The following is a 27,922-nucleotide window of genomic DNA, read 5'->3' as shown; positions in this document are numbered from 1 at the left end:
GAGAGTGTGAGGTTTGTCCTAAACGGAGAGTGTGAGGTTTGTCCTAAACGGAGAGTGTGAGGTTTGTCCTAAACGGAGAGTGTGAGGTTTGTCCTAAACGGAGAGTGTGAGGTTTGTCCTAAACGGAGAGTGTGAGGTTTGTCCTAAACGGAGAGTGTGAGGTTTGTCCTAAACGGAGAGTGTGAGGTTTGTCCTAAACGGAGAGTGTGAGGTTTGTCCTAAACGGAGAGTGTGAGGTTTGTCCTAAACGGAGAGTGTGAGGTTTGTCCTAAACGGAGAGTGTGAGGTTTGTCCTAAACGGAGAGTGTGAGGTTTGTCCTAAACGGAGAGTGTGAGGTTTGTCCTAAACGGAGAGTGTGAGGTTTGTCCTAAACGGAGAGTGTGAGGTTTGTCCTAAACGGAGAGTGTGAGGTTTGTCCTAAACGGAGAGTGTGAGGTTTGTCCTAAACGGAGAGTGTGAGGTTTGTCCTAAACGGAGAGTGTGAGGTTTGTCCTAAACGGAGAGTGTGAGGTTTGTCCTAAACGGAGAGTGTGAGGTTTGTCCTAAACGGAGAGTGTGAGGTTTGTCCTAAACGGAGAGTGTGAGGTTTGTCCTAAACGGAGAGTGTGAGGTTTGTCCTAAACGGAGAGTGTGAGGTTTGTCCTAAACGGAGAGTGTGAGGTTTGTCCTAAACGGAGAGTGTGAGGTTTGTCCTAAACGGAGAGTGTGAGGTTTGTCCTAAACGGAGAGTGTGAGGTTTGTCCTAAACGGAGAGTGTGAGGTTTGTCCTAAACGGAGAGTGTGAGGTTTGTCCTAAACGGAGAGTGTGAGGTTTGTCCTAAACGGAGAGTGTGAGGTTTGTCCTAAACGGAGAGTGTGAGGTTTGTCCTAAACGGAGAGTGTGAGGTTTGTCCTAAACGGAGAGTGTGAGGTTTGTCCTAAACAGAGAGTGTGAGGTTTGTCCTAAACAGAGAGTGTGAGGTTTGTCCTAAACAGAGAGTGTGAGGTTTGTCCTAAACAGAGAGTGTGAGGTTTGTCCTAAACAGAGAGTGTGAGGTTTGTCCTAAACAGAGAGTGTGAGGTTTGTCCTAAACAGAGAGTGTGAGGTTTGTCCTAAACAGAGAGTGTGAGGTTTGTCCTAAACAGAGAGTGTGAGGTTTGTCCTAAACAGAGAGTGTGAGGTTTGTCCTAAACAGAGAGTGTGAGGTTTGTCCTAAACAGAGAGTGTGAGGTTTGTCCTAAACAGAGAGTGTGAGGTTTGTCCTAAACAGAGAGTGTGAGGTTTGTCCTAAACAGAGAGTGTGAGGTTTGTCCTAAACAGAGAGTGTGAGGTTTGTCCTAAACAGAGAGTGTGAGGTTTGTCCTAAACAGAGAGTGTGAGGTTTGTCCTAAACAGAGAGTGTGAGGTTTGTCCTAAACAGAGAGTGTGAATCTTAGGCTCCCCAATTGAAATCAGTGTAGTCGCATTGTTTAAGTATGTGACAAGGACTGTATAAACTAATATCTGCCCCCTCTGTATTGTGGAGACCTCCGATAAAGACTCTCATGCAGAGTCAGAGGAGAATTCTCCCTGGCAGCATACTGCTAATAAACATGTTTTAACAGAATTAATCTGTGGCACTGTGTGATTTTGCAGCAGGCAGGAGTGGGAACTTAAAATTGGGATAACACCTGTGCCACAGTTGGTTGGTTGCAAATCAGTCTCCTCTGGAATCTCAGAAACCAGAGGACTGAAATAGAAGCAACTCATCTCAATCCAGTGGGGTTGTCTACCAAGATAATACAGAAACCTGCAAACATGTATCTTAGGGGTATAGCACTAGTTCCTTTAAAATCATCCCAGTAAACGTTCCCAAGCCACTTACACTATACCAAGAAGGAAAGTTGCAACACTCATTTGGAAAAGACCTTCAAATGCTCACCATAACTTTTATGGATAATGCCTTAGATTGGTGTTTTAGGGCTCACAGGCTATTTATGAGGGTTGACGAATCTGAGTAATACACGTTTCATCTATAATGGCCAGTAATGTACATACTGATTTCTCATGGATGACTTACGTTTCTGTTGTGGTTGCTGGAGTAAAGGTTGGGGCTGAGCCCCTAGCAAAGGAGTGAGGGGAGCTGCTGCCATGGAAGCCTGTAAGAGAGACTGGGCCTGTGCTTGTGGTGGGACACCATATGGCTGCTGCGTGAGAGACTGCATGACAGTTGGAGGCGTCTTGATCAATGGCTGAGTCTGACTCTAGGAAGTCAAAAGAAGAGAGAGAAACAGTTGAATCAAAAACATAATAAAGCCTTTACCTCCTGATTTGATTGCTCTGTCCTCTGTCCCACCCGCAGAATATGCTCGCTACTAGATTTTAAAAGACACAGAGGAGACAGGAACTCCAGAAGTCCAGTCTGAATTTGCACGGCACAAACCACAAGTCAAAAACCCTGAGCTTGCTTCATGGAGCAAAACATACCTGATTCGGCAGGGTCTGTATCCGCTGTGCATTCCACTTGAAAGGCATGTTTGGATTATAAGCAGCTTCCACCAGTACCCGATCTCCTACTTGGGGAGCTTTGCCTTTCACAGCACTGGTGTACACATAAAACATTGTCAACATATTAAAGCACAAGGATTTAACATGCACACGCATACTTGATGAAGGAAATTATTTCTTTAAAACTTGCATTCAATGAAGTTTCAGTATGACAAAAATAAAGTGTAATCTATCTTCTGTCATTTGTTGATCTTCAAAGAATACCCTTCAACAATTTACCTCCGTTCTGTAATTGTAATATCACAAACTGCTGCCACTGAGTTGGTAAATGGTGGTGTGTGCACTCTATGGCTTGATTTAACAGTGAATTTTCATGAAGTTATCATCTGATAATTGATGTAGCCTTCCTATGATAACTGAAAATACCAGAGTCCCATAAGGAATGTAGGAAAAAACTTAAAATGGAAATTAGGATGGCAAAAGAGGGCTATGAAATAACAATGGCAAACAAGAATTAAGGCACTCCAAAAGGAAAAAGTAAGAGAGTAACTAGGGAAAGAGTACAACTCCTTTAGGACCAGGGATAACATGTGCTTGGAGCCACAGGAGGTGGACAATGTCTAAAATAAATACACCTATATTCACCAAGGAGAAGGATGTGGTAGAGAGAAGTTCAGGACAAGGGGCAGCGATGTTCTGGAGCATGCTAGCATTAGGAAGGATAAGGTGCTAAATGTCTTGGGTCACATAAAGGTGAATAAATCCCCAGGGCTTGATGAGATGTATTCCAGGCTGCTACGGGAGACATGAAAAAATTGCTGAGCCCTAATAGACATTTTTGCATGTTTGGTAGACGTGGGTGAAGTATCAGATGATTGGAAAATAGCAAATGTTGTTCCTTTATTTAAGAAGGGATAAGCCAGATAACTGTAGGCCAGTGAATCTTAAACCAATGGTAGGGAAACTATTGGAAAAAATTCTAAGGGACAGGATTTATCTTCACTTGGAAAAGTAGGAACTGATTGGAATAGTCAGCATGGCTTTGTTCGTGGGAAATCCTGTCTCACAAACTTAATTGCATCTGAGGAGGTAACTACGCATATTGATGAGGTGAGTGCTGTAGATGTCTACCTGGACTTTATTAAGGCCTTTGACAAGGTCCTGCATGGTGGTAAGCTGGACCAAAGATTAAAGCACATGGATCTACAGCAGGCTGGCAAATTGGATCCTAAAATTGCTTTGGTCATAGGAGGCAGAGGGTAGTGGTGGACGGTTGTTTGCATGATTGGAAGTCTGTGACCAGTGGTGTACCACAGTATCATGCTTTATGACTGTGATATATTTTAATGGCTTGGATGAGTGTACAAGGTATAAGTAAATTCGGGGATATGAAAATTGATGGGATTGTAGATAGTGAGGAAGGTTGTCCAAGGCTACAGCATGATACAGATCAGCTGAAAAGTTGGGTGGAGCAAAGACAGGTGGAATATAATCCTGACACATCCGATATTGTGGGAAGGCAAACATGGGTAGGGCATACACAGTAAATGGGAGGGTACCCAGGGAATGCTTATGGATGGAGGGACCTTGGAGTCCATAGATCCCTGAAAGTTGTAGCACAGGAGAATAATGTGGGTTACGAAGGCATGAGATGCCTGCCTTCACTGGCTGTGGCACAGAATACAAGAGCTGAGACATCATGTTACAGTTTTATAAAACATTGGTTTGGTCACAGCTGGAGTATTGTGTGCAGTTGTGGTTGCCACACCACAGGAAGGATTTGATTGTGCTGGTCAAAGGCCTTACTAAAGTTCATGTAGACAAAATCTACCATACTCCTCTCATCTTTATGCTTAGTTACCTCCTCAAATTCAATCTAATTAGTGAGACATATTGCCTGACTGGAGCTGACCGGACTGGATTGGAGGACCTTAGTTACGAAGAGAAATTGGATTGGCTAGGCTTGTTTTCAGAGTGGAGGTGGCTGAGGGGTGTCCTGATAGAGAATATAAAATTATGAGGGTGATAGATATGGTAAATAGTAAAAATCTTTCTCCCATAGTGGGGGTGTCTAAGACAAGAGGGCATAGGTTTAAGGTGAGAGGTAGGAGATTTGGATGGGATTTCTTTCACCTTTCACACAATGGGTGGTTAGACAGTGGAAAGCATTGCCTGAAGTAGTGGAGGAGGCAGATCGTGACATTTAAGCATTCAGATAAGTACTTAAATCATCAAAGCATAGAAGGCTATGGACCTCATGCGGTTAAATGCGATCAGTGTACAATAGGCAGCATGGACATGGTGGGCTGAAAGGTCTGGTTTTCTGCTCTACGAGTCTAACTCTACAAAATGACACCCAGCTTTACTGCACTACCATCTTTTCCATCTCAGGAAGTTGTCAGACATTCAATCCTGGAAGAGTCAAAGCTTAAATTAAACAAAGGGAAAACCAGAAACATCACCTTCAGCCCTCACTATAATTCATCTCCTTTACCACCAAATTCAACCCACTTCCTGATCATTTTCTCAGACTGAATTGAAACTTTTATTCTCTGCACTCGATATGACTCTGATCTGACTTTCTAACCTATATCTTTATCCATCTTTGTAACAACATCCATTAGCACATTTGACTTCACTGAAAATATTCCTTTCAGGCACAAAAACACAACAGGAAAAGGAGTCCAGCTATGACTGACAGTATTACATCACAAGCAGCAGCTTAATAAGTTTGCCAGAAACAGCAGCAGACCTGAGAATTTAGAGCATTTTAGAACACAGCAAAGAATTTCAAGACATCGATAAAGAACTTACTGAAGTAAGTTCAGGGCTCAGTAGATGGATGCTGGGAGGATGTTTCCCCTGTCTAAGGAGAAATTTTTTCACCAAAAGGATAATGAATCTTTGGAAGGGAAAAGATATGGGAAAGTACCAGAAAAGGAAGTTCTCTAACTGTAGGAGTTGCACTCATTCATGAACATGAAGTGTTGCTGAACATGAAGCAGCACTGACTCATTAGCTGAGCGAGTACAGTAGGTGATAATGCAGAGGAGGTTTCTTTGCTCATGTCTGACCTGATCCCATGACGATTCCACTGGGAAACATATTACTCTATTAATTTCAAGGGTAATTAGATGGGTAATTAGAGATAAGAAATAAATGATGGCATTGCCAATAATGGCAAGATCACAAAAAATAATTTAAAAATATTTAAACTGTATGTGGCCAGACCCCCTCAGAGCTCTGATCTGATCCATCGGTTGTGGGATCACTTTGCTGTTCATTGCATGCTGATTGACACCATCTGTACTCCTCACTGAAATGCAGTTGATTCCCCAGCTTGACTGTGATAGTAAAATGAAGGGTATGCAGAGCCATCATTTTACAGATTGTGGTAGTGTACATTTCTGTTGCTGATTGCCTACTGCACCTCATGAATACACAGTTTTGAGCTGTCATATCTGTTCTATCCCATTTACCATGATTACAGTATCATACAATACAATGGAGTGTATCCTCCAAATGAATGCACAGGGCTTTGTCTCCACAACGACTATGCATGATCACTTGTATCCACAATGATATTATCAACAGATGTATCTGCCACAATTAGATTGGTGTGGATGAGGTTATACAAGTTTATTTATCCCTCAGTTTGGTTTCCTTATTGCCTGCTGCATCTATGTCCTTTAGGTCTTGGTTGGTGATGTTACCAAGTTGCTCTTAGTGATGGAGACTGAAGTTCCTCACCCAGAGTACATTGTGTGCCCTGGCTGCTTTCAGTGCTTTACTGTGTAATTCATTGAATGTGAACAAGCGCTAACTCACTAGCTAAGGGAGTATGGTAGCTGGTAATCAGGAGGAGGTTTCCTTGCTCGTATCTGACATGACGCCAAGAATCTTCCAATATCAAGCTCCTCCATTATCTCATTAACCAAAGACAATTCTGAATCTGAATGGCCGTCACCGTGGATCCCATGCATCTTAACCTTCTGGATGAGCCTACCATGAGGGACCTTGTCGAATGCTTTACTAAAATCCATGCAGACAACATCCACTACTCTATCTTCATCGATCTACCTTTGTCACCTCCTCAAAAAACTCAATCAAGTTAGTCAGACATGACCTTGCTGCTCAAAGCCATGCTGACTGTCCCTAACTAGACCATGGTTTTCCAAATGCTCATTAATCCTATCTCTAAGAATCTTCTCTGATGGCTTCTCAACCACTGACACGGGACTCACCTGTCTATAATTACCAGGATTATCCCTATTTACCTTCTGTTACAAGTCAGGTTGCTATTTGGTGAAAGTCCGTTTAAGGCACCTGGACAGTAGAGTAGTAGTGTGTGTGTGGTGTTGTCAAGACAGCAAGAAGATAACAACGTGCTGGTGGTTTTGCTCAGTGAGTTGGGGGGAGGGGTGGGGGGGGAGGAGGAGGAGGAGGAGGAGGAGGAGGAGGAAGGGGGCAGGCGGCGGGGGGAGGAGGGGGAGGGGCGGGCGGTGGGGGGAGGGGGAGGAGGAGGGGCGGGCGGTGGAGGAGGAGGGGGAGGAGGGTAACTGACTGCTGGTCTCCGTATCAATGGATGAAGAACAATAGCTGTGTCTGTCACATACAATTCATGTATGGATTTTTGGAGCAAACAAGTGGAGTCCACTTTGTCGTTAACCTGTAGTGGGAAACAGGCATTTGTGTGGGCGTCAATGCATCAAATGCCTTCGGGGTGGCAGATACTTTGCAACAAAGCAGTGGAGATCATCAGTGATTGAGGTGTCGTATGGGTTCCATCGTGGAACATGTGGATTTCATCATTTCTCTCTACATTTTGTCTTCAGTCACCGGTGGTTTTGCAAAAGCCTTTGCTCACCTTGAACCTGAGGACTTGCTGATTTGAACTTTGAGAACTCTTCCTAGATTTGGGGTTTGGGAATTTCCCACACACACACTTAGAGTTTAGTTTTGGGGATTATGTTTGATATCTAATGTTTTTACTTTACTTAACATTACAAGTAGTTATTTATAAAATAGTATTTAACACTTGTACATGACTCATTGTGTTTCTATTGTTGCTGGTATGTAACACTTCTTAAACAAAGGAACAACATTAGCTACTCGGCAGTCCTCTGGGACCTCACCTGAGGCTAGAGAGGACACAAAGATCTTGGTTAAAGCCCCAGCAATTTCTTACCTCTCTCAATACCTGGAGTATATCCCATCAGGCCCTGGGGAATTATCCACCTTAATGTTCTTCAAGAGACCCAATAACACCCACTTCTTTATCTCAAAAAGCCGTAGCATATTAGCACGCACCACACTGATCTCACTCTCCTCCATGTTCTTCTCCTTGGTAAATACCAACACAAAGTACTCACTTAGGACCTCGCCCACATCCTCTGCCTCCAAGCACATGTACAATCTCTGCACAGACAGCATCCAAGGTCAGGATGAAATCTGGGTCCTTGCTGGTCCATTTTGCCTTTCTAAGTGAATAGGCAAAACTATGAAAGATGGAATATAATCTGAAGAAATGTGAAGTTATCCACTTTGGTAGGAAGAATAGATAAGCAGATTACTTAAGTAGTGAGAACATCAAATGCTGGAATTTAGGGGGAGCTTTGATTCCTTGTTCAAGAAATACAAGGTTAGGTGTAACAAGCAAGTAGAAAGGCAAATAAGACATCTAACAGATACAATTAGATCGATTAAAGGATTTAAAAGATAGAAGGAAACTTTTATCCACAGGAGTCTGTTGCAGGGTGCAGAAATTTATAATCAGAACTGGGCTTTTAGAAATGATATCAGAAAGCACCTCAGCACACCAGGCAACAGAAATTTGGAATTTTCTTATTCATTTTCTAAATCAAATGAAAATCTTCAAAACTGCAATTGAAAAATTTGTGTGTGCCATTAATGCTTAAGAGTTACAGAACTAATTGGTGGCAGTTAAGCAATTAACCATGATCTAAATGCGAGGCAGAACGGGTTTGAGGGGGTTTACAGTATCCTTCTGTTCCTTTCTTGAGTAAGCTTAAAGATAAAGCACATACCTCAGCTGGAAAAAAACATCTTCATCCACAAATCCAAATGTATCATGAAGTTTAGTTACAACCCCGGTGAAGACTCGCTGCTTCTGGGGCTGATTTTGTTTCTGGGCAGACCGTGGCGTTGGGTAAGAGACAGTGATTTGTGCTGTTGTCTGCGGGGCATTGAGGCTTGTAGGTAGAGCCACTGCAGGCTAAAACAAAAACCACACAGAATGCAGTAATCACAAGGAAAATGAAAACTCAAAAATATTGCACAAAGTTGTGGAGTTCAAAGAGTACTGGTTCAAAGAATTAGTGTTTCTGTATCTTTAATTCCATAAAATCTGGTAAATCACATTCTGACATACTAGTGTACTGTTTTACATACATACCCAACCTTTGTCACCAAGAAAGGGTGTTAAAAAACTACTCATTCTTTTTGTAAAGTAAGCCAAATTAAATGGAAAGTTGGTCAAAATATGTGACAATAGAGCTCATTGCTAAGTAACACCCCCTTTTATAGGTTTGAAGGCTTCGTGAATAATGCACTCCACAGCACAGGATGAAGTGAAGCACACCACAAGGTGACAGCTACAACTCCCAGGCTGTACTGCCTGGATTAGTTATGTCTAGGAAAAAAGAAGAAACACAAGAATGGTCCCTAAACCACTGATTTAACAGCAGAAAATTAGATAAAACCTGCCACGGTTGTCAGTCATGATCAGGATCCAGCGAGGACTACTGGAATGTATGGATGAAAATTAGTTGGGTGAAGGCAGGAGCAGAATCAACCATGAAATAATCCACCCAAAACCCATGAATCAAAGCTTGTCAACACTTTCCAAACTCACACTTCATGAATGGGTTATCAGCTAGCTGGCTATCAGTGCTATGGAACTCATTTCAGAGAAAATTGAAATCTTACTCAATTACGAAATGTATAACATGCCACGTACAAGTGGGTCCAAAGTAAAATTTACAAGAAACAATATCAATACACTGAAAGCATCTTTTTTTGATTCAAATTGCTGTTCTCAAATTAACTAGATAATCCATGGTGAATGTAATTGTATATACTGACTTTTGTCGGATTTTGAAAAGTAGCCCACGTCTGAAAAACTATTATAGTCTTTATAAGATCAGCACAAGTGCCAGAACATTTTTGACAAAAAGTGACACATCTGCAAAACCATAAGTGTATTGTGACCTGTGGTGAGGGAGAAAATACTGTAGTTTTAGGCATGCATTCCTTGAACACCAGTACTATTAGAATTCAGTCACAAAAGGAATTCTAGCATCTACAGATTTTTTTTGATTCCTAGATATGATAGGAAAATGATAGATGATGTAAACACTCAAACGTCAATCACGAGTTAGCTAAAATCATGACACTCATGAAATGAAGTTCAGTTGCTCATTTATAGTATAAACAGTAAACTTACTTGAGAAAGCAAGGCTTGCTGGGGTTGCTGCAACTGAAGAAAAGGAGAAAGTTAATAATTGCATCCAATTTCTTAATTATTCAAATTTTCCAGATGATCGACAGGATTCTCCAGACTCTGATCATTTTATACTCCTGCAATACCTAACTAGCAGCACTGATTTCATCCCAACAGTGATAACTTCATGATGTGAACACCATAATTCAGAATGTAGTGATTAGATAGTCAACAGGCCCACCGCAAGTGAAGCTTAAACTCAAAGCACAACAGCTTCCAGGCTGGCTCAATAGAATTCTGCCCAGACATTGTAAAAGATTTATATCTTGCATAAATGTCCAGACATAGCTCCCTTACAGATGACAGGAATTAAGTCACAGCAAGCTGTTTTGTGTGGAGAAAATATTCGTCTCTCCAACGCGGCATGGTAGCGTAGTGGTTAGCGCGACGCTACTACAGCGCCAGCGATCGGGGTTCGATTCCTGTCGCTGTCTGTAAGGAGTTTGTACGTTCTCCCGTGTCTGCGTGGGTTTCCTCCGGGTGCTCCGGTTTCCTCCCACATTGCAAAGACGTACAGGTAGGTTAATTTGGGTTTAAAAATGGGCAGCGCGGACTCGTTGGGCTGGAAGGGCCTGTTACCACGCTGTAAATAAATTGAAAAAAATCATAAAAGCCAGCTATCTCACCTGACAGGCTGGTCCTTGGGTTAAGATTAATTTGCATAGGTGCAAAGTGTTTCTGGGCAAGTACAATGAAAGGGTATTGCTGATTGCTCACCACTGACCACAAGGTCTAGGTGGTTCATTGAGTTACAGCCAAAGGACTTGGTTGTCTAGCTCCTAGTTTTTGAAAGGATCAGTCAACAATCACAACCCCTCAGCCCCACTACCTAAGGCCTTGAGTGTAGGGAAGGAATTACCCAGTCACTGCTCTATGGCACAATGAAGGCCTAAGGCAAAGTGTCATGTTATTTACCAGGAACTGGATGCTGACCATGTGGTCGACATACTTTAAGAGAGTCAATAGTGTTACAGAAAGTATGCAGGGTGGATCAGATCAGAATTTTATCAATGGAGGATGTGGGAAATAAGATTGACTTCAGCCAAATTTGACTAATACCTAGTCCACCAAATATTAGTCTTTATGAACTACTGATGAAGTAAGCTAGAATGTTAAAGATAAAAATTAATTAGAAACATGGTCCTTTCCAGAAAGCAACAATAAGTTACAGCGTTAACATCTGCAAACTGTTTCACTGGTGCAAGGTTTCCAAGAATGATTTAAACAAACCTGTTGCTGGACACTGTAAATAGTTTGTTGGGGCTGCTGATATTGCTGAAAATCAAACAGACAGCACTGTGAAAACCAAAAAACTGAAAATAACAACATTCCTTACACATCTTTACACATATCCCATTATATCATGCAACTAAACTCCCAGCAGTATCTCTTCTATCACTTTTACTGATGAAAAAAATGAACCCTGGAAATGCTTCCTCAGAAGTGTCTACAAGCAGCCATTCAAGCCACACTCTCAATGGTGTTTTCTGTCTCTCTCCCATTAAGGTCTCCACATACACAAGGTTTATCTTTAGTTTGTTTGGCACTGAGATCTTGCCCTGAAAACCCTTGCACAGAGGCAAAGCTTTAAGAAAATGGCGGGGGGGGGGGGGGGGGGGGTGGAAAGAGGTGGGAAATGCATTATTTTCAAGCAGACAACTGGTGTGAAATGTACAACTGGCCAGTGCTCACACTTTGAGTAAACCCCCTCATTTGGGAGCAGGAAGGAAAACATTAAAAAGAAGCAGGGACATTACAAATGGTCATCATACTGAAGTCCAAGATTTAACCTAAGAGGCTCATATAATTAAAGCACTCTGTAGTAATAACAACAGTAAATATTTTAAGGATCAGTTGCAGTAATGCAATAAATCACTACATAAACATACTGTGTCCTAACAGTGTTGCCACTGAACTCATTTAAGCATCTGGTAGCAATAGATTACCAATAAAGTACCCAACACACTTCTTGTTAAGTCCCCCTCAATTCCTTGCCTTGTTTTCGTTCCAGCGACAGTACCTGACCCATTATCACTCACCCTGCTCAAATTTCTATACCCGAGGCACTAATGGGGGTTTGGAAGGACAATATAATTGTCCTGCTGCCTTTTATTCCCTTTGCAGATCAGGATGCACGTGTGAGAAATTCACATTATGTAGTCAAAAAGCTTTCACCTGCAGGCTTGACACAGTTAATAAATATTCAGAACATCTTTTTAGCAATAAAAACAGAAAATGCTACTGGAGATGAGGCAGCATCTGTGGAGAGAGTAAATATTTCACATCAATGACCTTTTATCAAAGTTAGGAAAAGTTAGAAATGAAACAAATCTTACGAATGCAAAGAAAGGCAGGAGAGGAGGAAGGGATGCAAGAGAAGGTTTGTGTTAGGGTAGAGGCCAGGAGAGATTAACAAACAAAAGATGCAAGGTGAAAGAAAATGGTAAAAATTCAGTGAGTAAAAATTCTGTACAAAGGAGGTGTACGTAATTATCTGAAAACACAGGAGAAAACTTTGAATGCAGGAAACCTGAAATGCAAATGCCAAGTTTGATAGTTTCAGTGTCTCAAGGTTATTACCCCCTTGAGCTTATGTTAAGGTTTGTTGGAACCATAAAGGAAGCCAAGGACAGAGTGGTCAGAGGGTAAGTGAGACAAAGAATTGGAGTGATAGGCAACTGAGAGTTCTGGATCACACTTGCAAACTGAAAGGCGGTATCTTGCAATGTGGTCACCAAATCTACTTTCAGACTCTTCAGTTTAGAAGAGACCACCCTGTGAAAAGCAAATGCAGTATGCGGTGAAACTCTACTGCACCACCCAGGGGACTTGATGGTGCCAGACTGACAGACTTCCTGGACTAATGAGATATTACTCTTATTATTACCCCAACACACTTTTAATTCATTTTATTTTAAACATGTTACACAGTAGTATAGTAATTTTTCCACTGGTGAATTTAAAGCAAGGGTAGGGTTAGTATTAAGTGAGTATGGGGAAATGGGGGCCAGTCTGTGCAAAGAGGGTGCAAGAAATGGGGCCTTGGTGAGTTTAAAAGGATTGAGGGAAACAGCACTCAGCAAGTCAGATGCCAAACCATCAGGACAGCAGGTTATTGGACTTTTACTGAACTAAAATAAAGGCTTGTTTGAGGCACTGAATAGCGAGAAGGGTGATAAAAGGACATTTCTGGAATCTTGTGAACAAATGAGAAGCTGCTAGGGAAAGGAGAGTGGATATTAGACAGGTTAAGACTGAATCAGACAAATGCAGTGAACAGCCCTTTGAAATTCTGGGAGGGGAGGGGCTGATGTGTTTGGTGGTGATATCACAGTGGATATGTTCAAAATTATAGAAATCAACCAATTGATTGTGGAGGCTGGTGGAGTGGAAAGTGCAGACAAGGTAGTCCTTATAATGGTTTTGAGTGGAAGTGAGGAAGGGTGGCGAGACTATGTGTGGGAAATAGACTACATTAACACAAGCCTGGCAATGTAAGGTAGCATCATCAAAACAGGTGATTAGAAACAAGGAAAATTCATTGGAATCTTTAGAGGAAGCTGAATATGAGAAGTGCAATCAAAATAGCTCTGGGAGTCCATGAGCTCATGATTCATACTGGTCATCAGAGCCTATCCCTTAAAAGGGAATTAGAGAATAAGGAAAGAGTCAGAGATGGACAACTGGAGGCGACAGGATGGTAGAAATTGATAGCAACGGTGATGACATTTTCCAGTGCAGCAAGAGAGGTAGAAGCAGCACCATTATGGTCAAGATACTCAAAAGAGGGAGTGCAGATCAGAACAGATGAAACAAAGAATGTTCCGTATATCCCAAGAACAAACGTCGAGGTTTGACATATGCAGGTTCTCACAGTTACTCGTTTTGTGTGGAGTCTAAGTTCTTAGTCAATGAGACACCAAGTTCAGATGGACAGGGGTGACTTCAGGGATCAGTGTTGAACGCAACATTCATGTATGGACTGCTAAGTGGCAAGTATGTCTCAAAAACACAAGGCAATAACAATTTTCAAAAAGAAACAATCTAACCACCTACCCATGATATTTAATGGTATTAACAACAACGAGTCCTCTACCATCAACATCTCTGTTGGTTTGGGGAAGGGTATGAAGTGGTCATCACAGACCAGAATTTCAGCTGGGCTTAGTACGTAAACACTGTAGTTCAAACAGCAGGTCAGAGGCTGGGTATTCTGTGGTGTGACCACCTCATGACATCCCAAAGCCTTTCCACAATCTACAAGGCACAAGTCAGGACAGGATGGAATGGTCTCTACTTGCTTCCCTCCTTCCTATTGCCTAGGTGAAGCTGCGAGTTACTTATCCTGCAGTTACAGCTGACAATGTGGTCTCCTTTACATGGGCAAACTGAAATGTACTTTCTGTATTTGCTTGTAACTACTCCAAGCTTCTGGCTGCCCGTTCAGTTTAAATCTTCTTCTTCAGGCGTCCAACACTGCGGGAATGAAGCTGAATGCAAACTCAAAGCATGCCACCATTTTCTAACTTAAAATGGGCATATTAAACCCTTCAGTACCTGACACCCACTTCAACAATTGCAGCTAATCAGCACTTCCAGCAATTGCAATTCGCATTTCCAGCATTCATTTTTCTCATCTTGGCTTTTCAAATAATTATTTTGCTTCTCCCACTTACACCCCATCCAGACTGATCTGTCTCCACAGATGCTGATCATTTGCAGCACCTTATTTGATTTCAAATATCAGGCACCTACAATATTTAAGTTTTGGATAAAGGCACCAAGATGGAGGGCACATTTTCAGTGGCAAAATGTCCCTATACAAATCTTTTATGCAGCACTCAATACCACACACTTCCTGCAATGCCGTCATTTTTGATCATTTATTTTACCTCACTTCATTGGTTTATTATTCTTCTATGACTGGCTGACCCTTCTCCCTGCTCACGCATTCCACTGATTCAGACATTAAAGCAATCTAAAACTGGAACATCTCTAATTGCTAACCTTCTTGAATAATCATTTTACAACAGAGGTAATTTATATCTTCTAGTTCTTCTGCATAATTTTCTACCCAATGCAAAATAATCTTAAAATGCAAAATGACATACTGTCCCCATGATGCCTTCAAATTCTAATCAGGCTGCAATATGACCTGCAATGGACCCCAGCATTCAATTAAACAAGAACACCCCGCAGGACTTAAAATGACGCACATCTTTGTCTCCTCTGACATATGACGATCACATTCAGGAACATCCACAGACTTACAAAATAAGCCCCATGATTTAAAGGGTTCACAACCTCTTGCAGTTTGGAGTTCCACCTCAACAAAGCGGGTAAAGAGGAACTACACACTTGTTTCTTCATTCATGTGACAGAACAACTGCAGAAGTCAAATATGAAGCGCTGCACCAATCAAAAGATGCCATAGGATTTCTCAGCAACACTGTTGGAAACACTAGAAAGCTTTAACAATCCCACCTGCTGTAATGCTACAGCTGCAGCTGCTGCCTGCTGTTGAAGGGCTGCTGTCTGGGTGAGCTGATAGCCTGTCGCCGTTTGGGTGGTGAGGCCTGCTGCTGCCAAGGCCGTCTGTTGCGTGTACATTGCCGGAGAAGCCCCCAGCAGTGAGGGCTGAACACCAAGTGCACCTGATGGAAACAGCAGATTTTACATTATGGCATAAAGGTGTCACAATGTTACAGAGATTGGACTACCTCTTTTAAACAAGATCAGTTGACTCCAATCAGTTGTATGGTTATTAGTAACCATGCACTGTTGTTGACTTTTGCCTTACAGTACCACACACCACCATTGAAGACCATAAGAAATAGAAACAATAGGCCTTTCAGCCTCTCAAACCTACTCTGCCATGCAACAGGACCATGGCTGATCTGACAAGTCCATTATACTATTTTTTCCTCAAACTTACTCAAGGACTTTGCTGCCACAGGTCTGCATGGAAAGGTCCCAAAGACTCACAACCCTCAGAGAAGAAAATTTTCATCTCAGTCTTAAATGGGCACCCCCTTATTCTAACACTAAGCCCTCGGGTTCTGGGCTCTTCCATGAAAGTAAACATTTTCTCAGCAGTTACTGTCTCGCCCCGAGAATCTTTTATGTTTCAACAGGATTGCATCCTATTCTTTGAAGCCTCACTGAGTAACGTTCAAGCCTACTTAACCTTTCCTCATAGGACAACTTTACATTTTCTCACGTTATAACTGCATATGCCAATATTTTGACCACTCACCTACCAATACCCTTTTCACAACTTGTTTTCCCACTAATTTTCTCACCACAAATTTGGCTACCATATATTCACCCCTTTCATCCAAGTCATTCATTGTAAACATCACCGATCCCTGTGTTACTCCACTGTCACGGGTTGTCAACCTGAAAATGATCTTTCTTGCTGCTTCTTACCTATCAGCCAATCCTCCATCCAAGCAATTTATGCTCCAACACCAAGGGTTTTATATTGTGACTTAACCATTTGTCAAATACCTTCTGGAACCTACTGGTTCCCCTCTATCCACTCTGGTCAAGACTTTCTCAAAGAACCCTAACAAATTTAACACACAATTTCTCCTTCTTGAAGCTATGTGGACTCTGCCTGATTGGATCATGATTTTCCAAATATGACAACATTATTTCCTCAATAATTGATTTTAAGATTTTTCCAACAATAGATGTTTGGCTAAATGGCCCAGCTCAAAGTGAATGCAAGAAAAATAGGGAATGGGGAAAATGCAGGCAGGAAAGTGGGTAAAAGGGAGCGAATCTGTTTTCCATCCACTATAACCTTCACTCAGCATTGTGCTTTAGCCTGATTCAGGAGGTTAAGGAATCCTAAACCACTCCTGGATTTAAGTACGTAACCCAGGCTGACATTTCAATAGTGGTTTGAAATACCTCACAAAAAATTCGCACAAGTGGTTCCAACTTCACTCTCAAGGGATCCATCACACATTTTAAAGAGCAGGGGAATTCACCCCTTTGCGTTTGTTAACTACCAGAGTAGATAAAATTATCATTCGTCTTCTTGGCTGTTTGATAGACCTTGCTGTTTACAAATAAGTTGCTTCAATTGCTTATGTTACCAATTCAAATTTCACAAGCATTTTACCAAAGAGTTGTTGTACAATACTATACAAACATGAAATTTCTTCTTTCCTATTGCATTCCAATTAACTAACATGGGAACATTTCATGTGACAGATTTGAGCGAGTTTCACCATTTCAAATTTGCACTCTATCTGATTGTGGAATGTTTACAGCTGACATTGAGTGCCTGAAATGCAAACAAGCGAGAGAACTCCTCCCCATGATTCACAAAGAAAGGATTCAAACACCGACTCAAACACTGCGTCACTGAAATAAAATTGAAAACCCTGCTATCAGACATAGTTTCCCTGCTGGATAGAATGCAAATCTTTCTAATCATTACAGGTTCTGAAGGTGACCCCCAACATTGACAAAGCTGTACACTTGTTGAGACGGAACACATGCTGCTTGGATTTGTAGAGAAATGGATGTAGAGATATGGATATAGAGATATAAGCACACTAAGTAACATTACTGAGTCACACTGACCTGGCTGTGTAACAGCAGCAGAGAACTGGGTGGTCCATGGGGGATTCTTCTGTCCTCCAAACTGAGCCATACTCAGGAATCAAGCAAATCACCTTTAATCCTATATTGTTCAGTTATCCTGGGAGTTAAAAATAGACATGATTAGACTTGGGAAATTCAATATGTAAACAGTAATAGCATTTACTTAGAGACATTGCCTCACTGAAATTATTATGTACATGTTATCTGAAGTGACGGTAAGTGCGGTAGGACACAGACTCCACAGTGCCAATACCTGCACCTCTCTCAGAGTCAAGGTTAAGCAACCACACGTCCCACGACCCAGGCTAAATATCTACAGTACACTGCCCCAAGACACAAACAATTTCAATGGCTGCAGGGAGAAAGGCAAAAGCCTGAACCTGCTACTTCTTCCAAGCACAAAAGCACAAGCTCTAGTCATTCCCAGGATCAAACACCCTCCCTCTGTACACCCCCGACTGAAATGTGCTTCATCGCACCTACGTCCAGCATAATTAGCCCCACTATATCCAGCATGTTCCCGGAGGAAACACTCTCAGTGTAATAACTTCCAATGGCAATTTCCTCACTGTCTGTAAAAATTCACTCAATGTAAAAATACTCAACCTGCCAGGCAGTGTAAAACAACAACAACCATGCCAAAGCCCAGTGGAATAAATAAAAAGCAATGGAGACCGGTGCAAAGTTACCTCACCCCACCAGTGCCCAGGCCAAAAACTCTCACAACAGCAGCAGCCCAGGTAAATAAAACCCACTGCACAGCGGCAAACATCCCCACCGTACCAGTGCCCGGGGTTACGCCCACACCTCTCCAGTGCCCCTGGGTAACGCCCCCACTGCTCCAGTGCCCAGATACAGCCCCAGTGCCCGGGGTTACAGCCCCACCTCACCAATGCCCAGGGTTACAGCCCCAGTGGCTGGAGTTACACCCCCACCTCACCAATGCCCAGGGTTACAGCCCCAGTGGCTGGTGTTACACCCCCACCTCATCAATGCCCAGGGTTACAGCCCCACGGCCCCAGTGGCCGCTGTTACACCCCCATCTCATCAATGCCCAGGGTTACAGCCCCAGTGCCCGGGATTACAGCCCCACCTCACCAATGCCCAGGGTTACAGCCCCACGGCCCCAGTGGCCGGTGTTACACCCCCCACCTCATCAAGGCCCGGGATTACAGCCCCAGTGGCCGGTTTTACAGCCCCACTGCCCGGGGTTACACTCCCACAGCCCCATTGCCCGGGGTTACAGCCCCATGGCCCGAGGTTACACACAGGGTATTGCCCTGCTGGGTGAAGGACCTCAATGAACCGCGCACAAGGCCACGGTAAACCGCCTCACTGGGCCGCCTGCTCTAAGTCCCCCGCCTTGTGCTGCCGTTATAATTGGGTCCCCGCTCTTTCTTTTGGTCTCCATTCCTCAGACGAAGCGAAACTGCACAACACCATGCCCCGAATGCGGCTCACGCCACCGTCTCCGCCTGTGTGCGAGGCCTCGGGCCGACGGCTCGATCATACTCACCAAGGCCTCCATCAACCGGGAGCAGCCTCAGTACCGAGCGACTCGGGATGACGTCATCACGCTCCGCCGACGTCAAGCGCACGGATCGACGCCAGCCGGCTCGGGGTGACGAGAAAGATGGCGCAAGGTCGGCAGGCGCAGCCTGTGAACCGCGCTGCCTTTCGGCATCGTCGCATCCATGAAGCGTAAACCACTCCCGTACACGAAGGTGCAGCGACGTCTAACACCATCACCACAGGTGCAGGGTAGGCGCCGTGCGATCCCCAACAGGTGGCTCCCGAGGCTGGTCTGCCCCAGACCTGTGCCACACACACACACTGCATCACCCCACGGAAATGTTCAAACATGTTTCCTATGCTGACTCTCGGTAACCAGGTGTTATAATAATCCTTCTGTACAGAGCACCCCGCAGTGTTGAAATCAGCCCCTGTACTCACACCCATCCTGACTCTGTGCAGTCAGGCCACCACGGTGTCCATAACAGGGACCAATGCTGTCTATAAAAATCGCCCCCATACTAACTGTGTGTAATAGTCACTACCATACTGTCTATAATAATCCGTGTCAGACGGTAACATATTACCCTCATACTACCCAGGTATTGTTAACCGTACTAACTACAATGGTCATAACCGCACTGGGTTATACCACTCCTAACACTTCATTTTTTTTGTGAATTAAGAGAATATTCATTCCAATGCAGGCTGTCAAAGCCATCTCATTTCCCGGCAACTTACTGTCTCACACATGCCCAGTAACACTACACCCCCACCCCCCGACGCGATTCTTCCACGAGGTAAATTCGAGGTGATTTACAGTAGCCAATTAAGCTTGTCTTTGGGATTGGGAAAGAAACCGGAGCACCTGGAGAAAACCCATGTCGTTACAGGGAGAACGTGCAAACTTCACACAGAGAGCACTGCAGTTCAGAATTAAACTCAGAATGGTGGAACTTTGAGACAGTTGCACTAGTTACAATGCTGCTGTGCCCGCCTGTAACAGTATTATAATGACCCGCACTCTAACTGTGTGACATTATCTCCTCCATACTGTGTGTAATAATCACGTCATCATCCTAAGTAACTGTGCAATGATCATGTCTTTGCTAAAAGTGTAATAGTCATAGATTCAGAGTCATATATGGAATCATCCTCATTCTGTTACAATCATTACCATAGTGTGTATGATGAACCACATTGTATCTGCCCATAATACCTGTGCAATCAACGTTCATTGCAAGTATTTGTAGTAACCCCCTTTGAAGTGTGTGTGATGAACCCTTATTCTAACTATATCAGGAACACCCTTTTTAATGGTGTGGAACAACCCCCATTGTAAACCTACATTGAGATGATGGTAATAACTCTTCCATTTAAATAAAATATAATTTTGTTCGATAGAGTAGTTCTTACTCTGCTTTTGACCATTGATGTGTCACAGATTCTTGTTTTGGCTGTGACAAATTTCTGTTTTTCACAGTTATTTTTCTGTGGTGTTTCTGAATGAGATGTCATTTGTGTTACAGGGTTAAAAAGTGTATTTAGTGTCATTAAACAAAGTGGATCAGTACTGTCCAAACTCAATTCTCACAACTGAGTAGACTACAACATTCTTGAATAATTGTTATTTTTGCACACTTGGACTTGCTGATTTTTTTCTTTTATTAATATTTGTTGCCATCAAATATAAGATTATTGAGCTACAGTAATACAGAAATATTTTTCTTGTAAAATTACTGACAGCTTCACATTAAGAAAATCGATAAATATTTCTATATATAAATTGTGTTAATGCATACATTATTACAAACAAAACAAAATCAATGCTTAGTACACAAATCAGTTAAAAGTCTTATTCTGTAGGATATTTTTATCAATTTCATCAAATAATAGTGGTTGGTTCTGCTTTTCAGCAAGGTTTCTGCCATAATTTTAATGATGGGTTGGTAGAAAGACCTGAGAGCCTAGAGGCCTTTGTTATACTTCTTTGGTGATGATGCCAAATTCCTGTTTAAAAAAACACAGAAAATTCCTGGCATAGGAATAGATTTATAATTATAACATGTTTAGGATCTGGTAACCTGCCTTTGTCTTACCATTCCTTGGTTAGAGATGTTAATAGGCATGCCATTCTTATTGGAAAGATATGCTTTTGCTTCACGCAGAGGACTTGGTTCAGGTATGGTGCTCCTTTTCTCAAACAGTTTACTAAATATTAATGTGAAAGTTAGTGGGTTGTTGATTATTCTTGAGCAGTTACCCAGCTAGCATCACTTGCCAATGGGAATGGGTGGTGATAAATAAATGAAAACACATTGAAAAAGATGTGCATCCAGTTAAGAATTAAAGCTCTGAAACTTAAGATTATTTAAAAGTTTTCTAACTAACGTTATTCTCTTTAACAAAATTTTATCCTTTTTATTAGAGTTCTCAGATTTTTTCTGATGAGGTCTTTTTTTGCAATGGAAGCTCAATTCAAGAAAAAGAATTTTGGAAAAAGAAGTAGATAAAACTGTCCATTGAAGCTTGTTGGAATGACTTGACGTATGATTTTTATGTTAGGTAGCAATATAAAACACTAGACTTTGACCGTATCTTGTGCAATTAAAAAGTAAGGTTAACAGAAATAATCTCTTTTATTGCTGATCTGGCAAGTTAGGTTGGACTGAAAAGTAATTACAGTTCCAGTCTACTGTATGTTTGTCTGAAGTACCCTTCTAACAATACCAACTACAATGAGCTCTTTACTGCAGCTTCCACTAATCAGTTGATGACTCATTTTGGATTTGCCATTTCTTTGTAGAGTGTTCTTGTCTGAAACAGAGTACAAAAAAAAATTGCGGGATCATCTCAGGATACCTTAAAATGTCAAAAGCTGTTGGGAGTCATTTCACAACAATGACAAAATTCAATTCCATGTCACCCATTTACTCAAATGGAGGAAAAAGATGTGAAAGGAATTAGCTGAACATGATTTGCAATGTAGATTGAATAAAACCTCTGTGAAGATGGAAGAAACAATACATCGATCATGCGACACTTACCAAATACCTTATGTAGGGCATGCATCATTGTGTCACAATTTTGGCTCAAACTCGTTACCACAGTATGGATAGACAATTGGCTATAGAGAGTAGGTAAACTTGGGAATTTTTCTTCTTTAATTCATTTAGGCTGAGCCAGCATTTAATTGCCCATCCCTAATTGCCCTGGTGAGCTGCTTTCTTGAACCCCTGCAGTCCTTGAGGTGTGGGTATACCCATAATGCTGTCAGGGAAGAAGTTCCAGCATCTTGACCTAACGATGGTGAAGGAACCACAATATATCTCCAAGTCAGAATGACGTGTGGCTCGGAGGGCAACTTCCATGTGATGGTGTTCCCCATGCTTTTGCTGCCCTTGTCCTTCAAGCTGATAGAGGTCATGGGTTTGGAAAGTGCTAAGAAGTCTTGGTGAGTTGCTGCAGTGCATCCTGTAGCTGGTACAAACTGCAGCTACTGTGTGTGGTGGTGGAGTGAGTGAATGTTGTGGATAGGGTGCCTATCAAGTAGGCTGCAATGTCCAATATGGCGTCGAGCTTCTTGAGTATTGTTGAAGATGCACGCATTGAGGAGTCACGGATGGTACTGAACTTTGTGAAATAATCAGTGAATATCCCTACTTCTGGGTCCTGTGTAACAGCCTCTCAAACAGTTCATGGGGGTATTGCTGAAAGAGGAAATACGATTTGCTTTGATGCATTGTAAATAGAATGTATTGGTTTGATGGCAGACTGATTGTATTGATTGAGAAACAAAGGACTGCAGATCCAGTTGAAAAACACGATGATGCTGGAGGAACTCAGCAGGCCAGGCAGCATCCATGGAGAAAAGTAGGTAGTCAACATTTCATGTCAGGACCCTTCTTCAGGACTGAAGATGGGAAAAGAGGGAAGCCCAATATATAGGAGGGAAAAGCAGAGCAGTGATAGGTGGACAAAAGAGGGGAGGAGGGGTGGGCACAAGGTGGTGATAGGTTGATGCAAGTAAGAGATAGTGATAGGCAGGTGCAGGGGAAGACAGGAGAGCAGATCCACCGGAGCATGTCAAAGGTAAGGAGAGAAAGGGAAAACAAGGAATAAAAAGTGGGGTAGAGAAAAGAGAGATAGACTAGGAAAGGGAAGAAGAGAAGTATGGTGGGGGGGGGGGGTTGTAGAGAAGGCAGGTGGGGATTACTTAAAATGAGAGAATTCAATGTTCATGCTGTTAGGCTGAAAGGTTCCAAGACGGAAAATGAGGTGCTGTTCCTTCAGTTTGAGCTTGGAATTCTCCTGGCAATGGAGGAGGCCGAGGACTGACATATCAGTGATAGTGTGGGAGGGGAAGTTGAAGTGACTGGCGATGGGGTTATGGACAGAGTGCAGGTGAAATGGTCACCTAGTCTGCGTTTGGTCTCACCAATGTAGAGGAGGCCATTGTATTGATTTGTTGATATGATGAATGTAAAGAGAGACATGTACTGATTGTATTGTATTCCTTTATATATTTCTGTGAACAAGGTTTAGTTTTGGAATAATAAAAAAGTTACCCATTCTTGAATTGTGTATGCCAACTCTGCTTTTTATTTGTTTGGTCTGAATTTGGTACATTTAAAGTAAGCTGGTTACACAACTGCTGTGTAAGTGGGGTGAGTTATAATAGAATCAAGGAGGTTATTCAGTCTATCGTGTCTATACAGGTCAATAAAAGAGTTATTAAATCTAATCACACCTTCCAGCATAAGATCCGTAGCTCTCCAGGTACACATCCAAGAACTCATTAAAAGAGATGAGAGTTTCAGCCTCAAAAATCCTTTCAGGCAGAGAGTTTCCTCTACCACTACTACAGTCTGGATGGAAGAAAAATCACTCAATTCTCCCCCAATTCTTTTATCAAGTTATATCAATACTCTTTGGTTTTTGAGCCTGCTGCAAAGGAAAATAGATCCTTCCCATTTATATCCTGATTCCCCATAACTTTAAACAATCATGTCTCCCCTCAGCCTCCTCTGTTCCAATGGAAATAACCTTAGCTTATCTAATCTTTCCTCATGGGTACAGTTTTCCTGTCCTGGCAATACCATTACAAATCTCCTCTGCACCCTCTCCAGTGCAATCTCAATGTTCCTACAGTGTAACTGGAAATGTATGCAGTACTCAAACTGTTGTCTAACTAGTGGTGTCTAATTTATGCAGTGTGAGCATAATCCCCTTTATCTTATATTTTATGCCTTATTCAATGAAGAAGAATAGTCCCTGTGCCTTATTGATCTGTCCTGCCACTTTTAAGGATCTGTGGACATACACTTCAAGGTCCTTTTGTTCCTTCACATCACTCATCCCTTCCTATTTATTGTCATCTGCTTTGTTGCATCTCCCCATTTACATGACTTCACACATTTTATTTGCCTGTTTTCTGCCCAAGTGACCAGACTACCTCTATCCTCATAGCTTTCTTCCTGACTGTCAAACACATGGTCAAATTTTGCATCTCAGCAAACTTTTTTTTATCATGGCCATTGCATTTACTTCTAAATCATTAATATATTTTATAATAGGTAAGGGTCCAAGTATTGAACCCTGTGGAAACCTTATAGTCATAAAAAGATCTGTCAACCATTACCCATTTTGTTTTGCCACTGAGCCGATTTTGGATTCAATTTTCATGTTCGGTGTCATAATTGGCTCACATTGTTTCTGGAGTTCATTAGTGGAGTTTGTCAGATGGGTTTGATGGGGTTATTCTTTATTATGTTGCACTTACCATTTCAGGCTGGATGGAGTGTGATGGAAGTGTTAGATTGCCATACGATGAAGGCATTATGACAGCTCTCAGTGAATCAAGCTTGTACAAACCATTACTGTGGTTGCTCTCTAGCTAAGCATAGAAAGCCAAAGACTTGTAGTTGATCAGGGAGATAGTCAGATTGTCATGTGTACAAACAAGGGCACTCTGCACTCAAGGCTCAAATCTGAACGTTTACTCATTCTGGCCACTGTCATCAGAGTGGAATATAACACCCAATCCTGGTTAAATCATCCATTTATCACATGTTTTGTGCATTATCTGTCACTGAGAGTATAAGACTCCAGAGGGGATCGTGCCCCAAAGGGGTCCCAGCACACCTATCACTCTCGGGGAGCCGTGTGATATTTTACCCGAGCTGTTTTATTTATGAGCAGTTTACCTGGAGACTGGAAGTAACTGAGGCTATAGACCTAGTAAAGGGACTGTGTTACCTTTCTGTGAAAAGCAAATAACTACAGATGCTGGAAACCTGAAACAGAACAAAATACTGGAAGTACTTTGCAGTTTGCACAGTATCTGTGGAGACAGAAACAGAGTTAACATTTCAGGTCAATGAAGTCAGCATCATAGAGTGCTTCCTCAAAATCAAAAGACTTATCAGGGAAATGGGAATGTAATCTGATTGGCAGCCTGCATTGTTTTCCAACCATTAAAATCAGTGGTGTGAAGATTAAATAGATTTCTCAAAATGCAGGCTCTGCACGGGAGCATTAAATTAGAAAACAAACTTGTTGCTAGCACTTCTCTTTCCACAAATGCTGCTTGACTGGCTGAGTTCTTTTAGTACTTGTGCTTTTGTTTCAGATTCCAGCATCTGCAATTTTATTTGTTTTCCTGCTGCTGGTACCACTCAGTCAATGTCCTGTACTTCAGCAATTGACTGTGAGTTTAAGGCTCTGGAGCATGTCCCCCAGACAATGGAAGTTATCAGAATGTATACATTATGCTGATGCTGTTTAACTGCTGAAGTAGAACCACCTTTATTTTGGTCTACACTTTTCAAAGCCATTGCTTGGTTATTCCCAGGAATTATGTGATCTTCATAAGGAATCCCAAGGTCAGTTACAGACTACATCGTGAGGGAAGGAGAACTGCCTGTAATTTTTTGCATCATGCCCTTGTCATGAACCAAGAGTAAGGGAATGGCTTTCTTTGTCTTTTAGCACACTAACATCCTGATCACACCCTACACTGAGTCTAAGCACTACTTTTCTGCATCCCTAATCCCTTCCCCATCCCTGTAATACTACCTCGATCCTCCCCTACCACATGCAATGCAAAGGCATTAGGGCTTTGCTTATGTCTGCTCTCCTTCCTGCGGCTACCAGCTGGAGTAGTAGTGAAGGTCCAATCCTTCCCCATTGAGGGCGAGAGACTGTAGGGAGCTCCTCTCCCTTTCCTCTGCCTGCTACTTATGTCCTGGTAGACCACAGTCTATCAAGATCTACCAAGCTTTTGGACTTGGAGAACAGTACTACCCTTTTAGTTGGCTGGGATCATACCACTGGAATTGCTAAGTTACCTCTGTATGTCTTCAGTAAGTGGGAACTGCTCTTCACTTCTAGCTGATATAAAAGTGGAGCAGGAACAACTCAAATGAAATTTATGGCCTCACTGTCCAGGCTCAGACCTGAAACATGGTCAGGTGGTTTAGGAACTGGTGGCCATGCAGTGACCATGAAATTCAACCTACAGCATCTGCCAGTATCTCCAAAGTGAACATCCACATAAAGAAAGTAGTGAAAGGATTCTTTTGTGGCAAAGATAGAAAAACAGGAGAAATTCAACCCAGCAAAGGGCAAGAAATGGCACAAATGCTAAACAGCACAGTATTGCACTGAAACTTTCAACAATCTTCTCCCTCTTTCTCCTTAATTCCACGCACACTTTTTTGTTTCTCTCTGCAGAGATGCTGCCTGGCCCGTTGAGTATTTCCAGCATTTTCTGTTGACCTTCTTGATATTTTCCAAGATTATGAAGAGAATTAACCCTGGTAAACTTTCTCTGTGATCAAACCCAGGAGATACAGATACCAGTATAAGCCAAGTGAGGAAGCTTTTTCACAGAGGAATCATGATGTAGAATGGGTAATGGGATGGGATAGTGATGGTATAAGTGTAACTGGTGTCAAGGAATAAATCAATGCCTTTGGAAACAGGGTGAACAGTTGAGGGCTTGGCCTCCTGTCCCTACAACACTGTACAGGCTTTATACCTGTTGCATCCCAATGCATTGGTAGAGTTGGTCTCCTTCATTAGAGAATTGCAGGTTCCAGCTTCTGTTCTAGATGTTCAAACAGAATGTTAAAATGAACCCTCTGTTTCTGACCCATCTGCTTGATCTGGTTATTTATGTTAGATTCAGGCCAGCATCACCTTGCCCTTGGAGCCCTCATGGTGATGGTGGCTCCCCAAACCTGACACAAACACCACCCTCAACACACATCCTGTCAAAGACCATTTCTGGTAAACACCCCTCCCGAACTTCTCCCCTGATATGTCAATATATCCAATGACACATTACCTGATACAACCATCCCTCACCACCTGCAACAAATCTTCCTCAGAATATACCATCCTCAACACACCATTCCAATCACACTGTCCGACAAAGATGACTTCTGCCAGACATGCCACCCAATCCTCTCACCCAGCACACAACAATCCAATAAACAGTATCTCCAAAACCCATCGTCCTGACAGCGCAAGTTACCTGCAGATGAAAATATTGATATTGAGCCCAGAAAGCAGCAACATGCCCTGATGAGAAATGAGGTGCTGTTTCTCAAGTCTACCATGGGCCTCAGACAGACATGGACAGAGTGGAAGTGGGAGTGGGATGGAGAATTAAAGCAGCAGACAACAGGATCCCATCCACAATCAGTATTTGGTTTCTCCAATATATAGGAGACCCCATTTTGAACACCAAAGGGAGTACACTGGATTGGATGAACTGCGAGGAAATGCTTCAAAA

The 27,922-nt window shown here is 42.4% G+C and overlaps 2 protein-coding genes across 3 annotated transcripts in view; both read right to left on the bottom strand.

The window, feature by feature from the left end:
• The window catches only part of ccar1 (cell division cycle and apoptosis regulator 1), a 63,257-nt gene extending 43,978 nt beyond the window's left edge, over nt 1-19,279 (bottom strand). Inside the window, exons 1-8 of one of the 2 annotated variants that reach the window (XM_052027684.1) lie at nt 19,127-19,279; nt 17,590-17,707; nt 15,475-15,644; nt 11,221-11,265; nt 9,934-9,966; nt 8,516-8,703; nt 2,448-2,562; nt 2,041-2,224 (exon numbers count right to left, since the gene is read on the bottom strand). In XM_052027684.1, coding sequence (XP_051883644.1) covers nt 2,041-2,224; nt 2,448-2,562; nt 8,516-8,703; nt 9,934-9,966; nt 11,221-11,265; nt 15,475-15,644; nt 17,590-17,659 — 805 coding nt within the window. In that variant the 5' untranslated portion in view covers nt 17,660-17,707; nt 19,127-19,279. The remainder of the gene's footprint in view (nt 1-2,040; nt 2,225-2,447; nt 2,563-8,515; nt 8,704-9,933; nt 9,967-11,220; nt 11,266-15,474; nt 15,645-17,589; nt 17,708-19,126) is intronic. The other variant, XM_052027683.1, reaches the window with a different exon arrangement.
• A 1,512-nt stretch (nt 19,280-20,791) lies between these two features.
• Nucleotides 20,792-27,922, bottom strand: part of si:ch211-250c4.3 (uncharacterized protein LOC100535981 homolog) — a 59,414-nt gene continuing 52,283 nt past the window's right edge. The window contains exon 7 of the mRNA XM_052027567.1: nt 20,792-21,939. Within this exon, the coding sequence (XP_051883527.1) occupies nt 21,885-21,939 (55 nt within the window). The 3' untranslated portion in view covers nt 20,792-21,884. The remainder of the gene's footprint in view (nt 21,940-27,922) is intronic.

This window comes from Pristis pectinata, chromosome 12 (genome assembly GCF_009764475.1).
Source record: "Pristis pectinata isolate sPriPec2 chromosome 12, sPriPec2.1.pri, whole genome shotgun sequence".
NCBI classification, from domain to species: domain Eukaryota; kingdom Metazoa; phylum Chordata; class Chondrichthyes; order Rhinopristiformes; family Pristidae; genus Pristis; species Pristis pectinata.
Note: the sequence above shows the minus strand (reverse complement) of the source record. Positions and strands in the feature narration are given on the sequence as shown.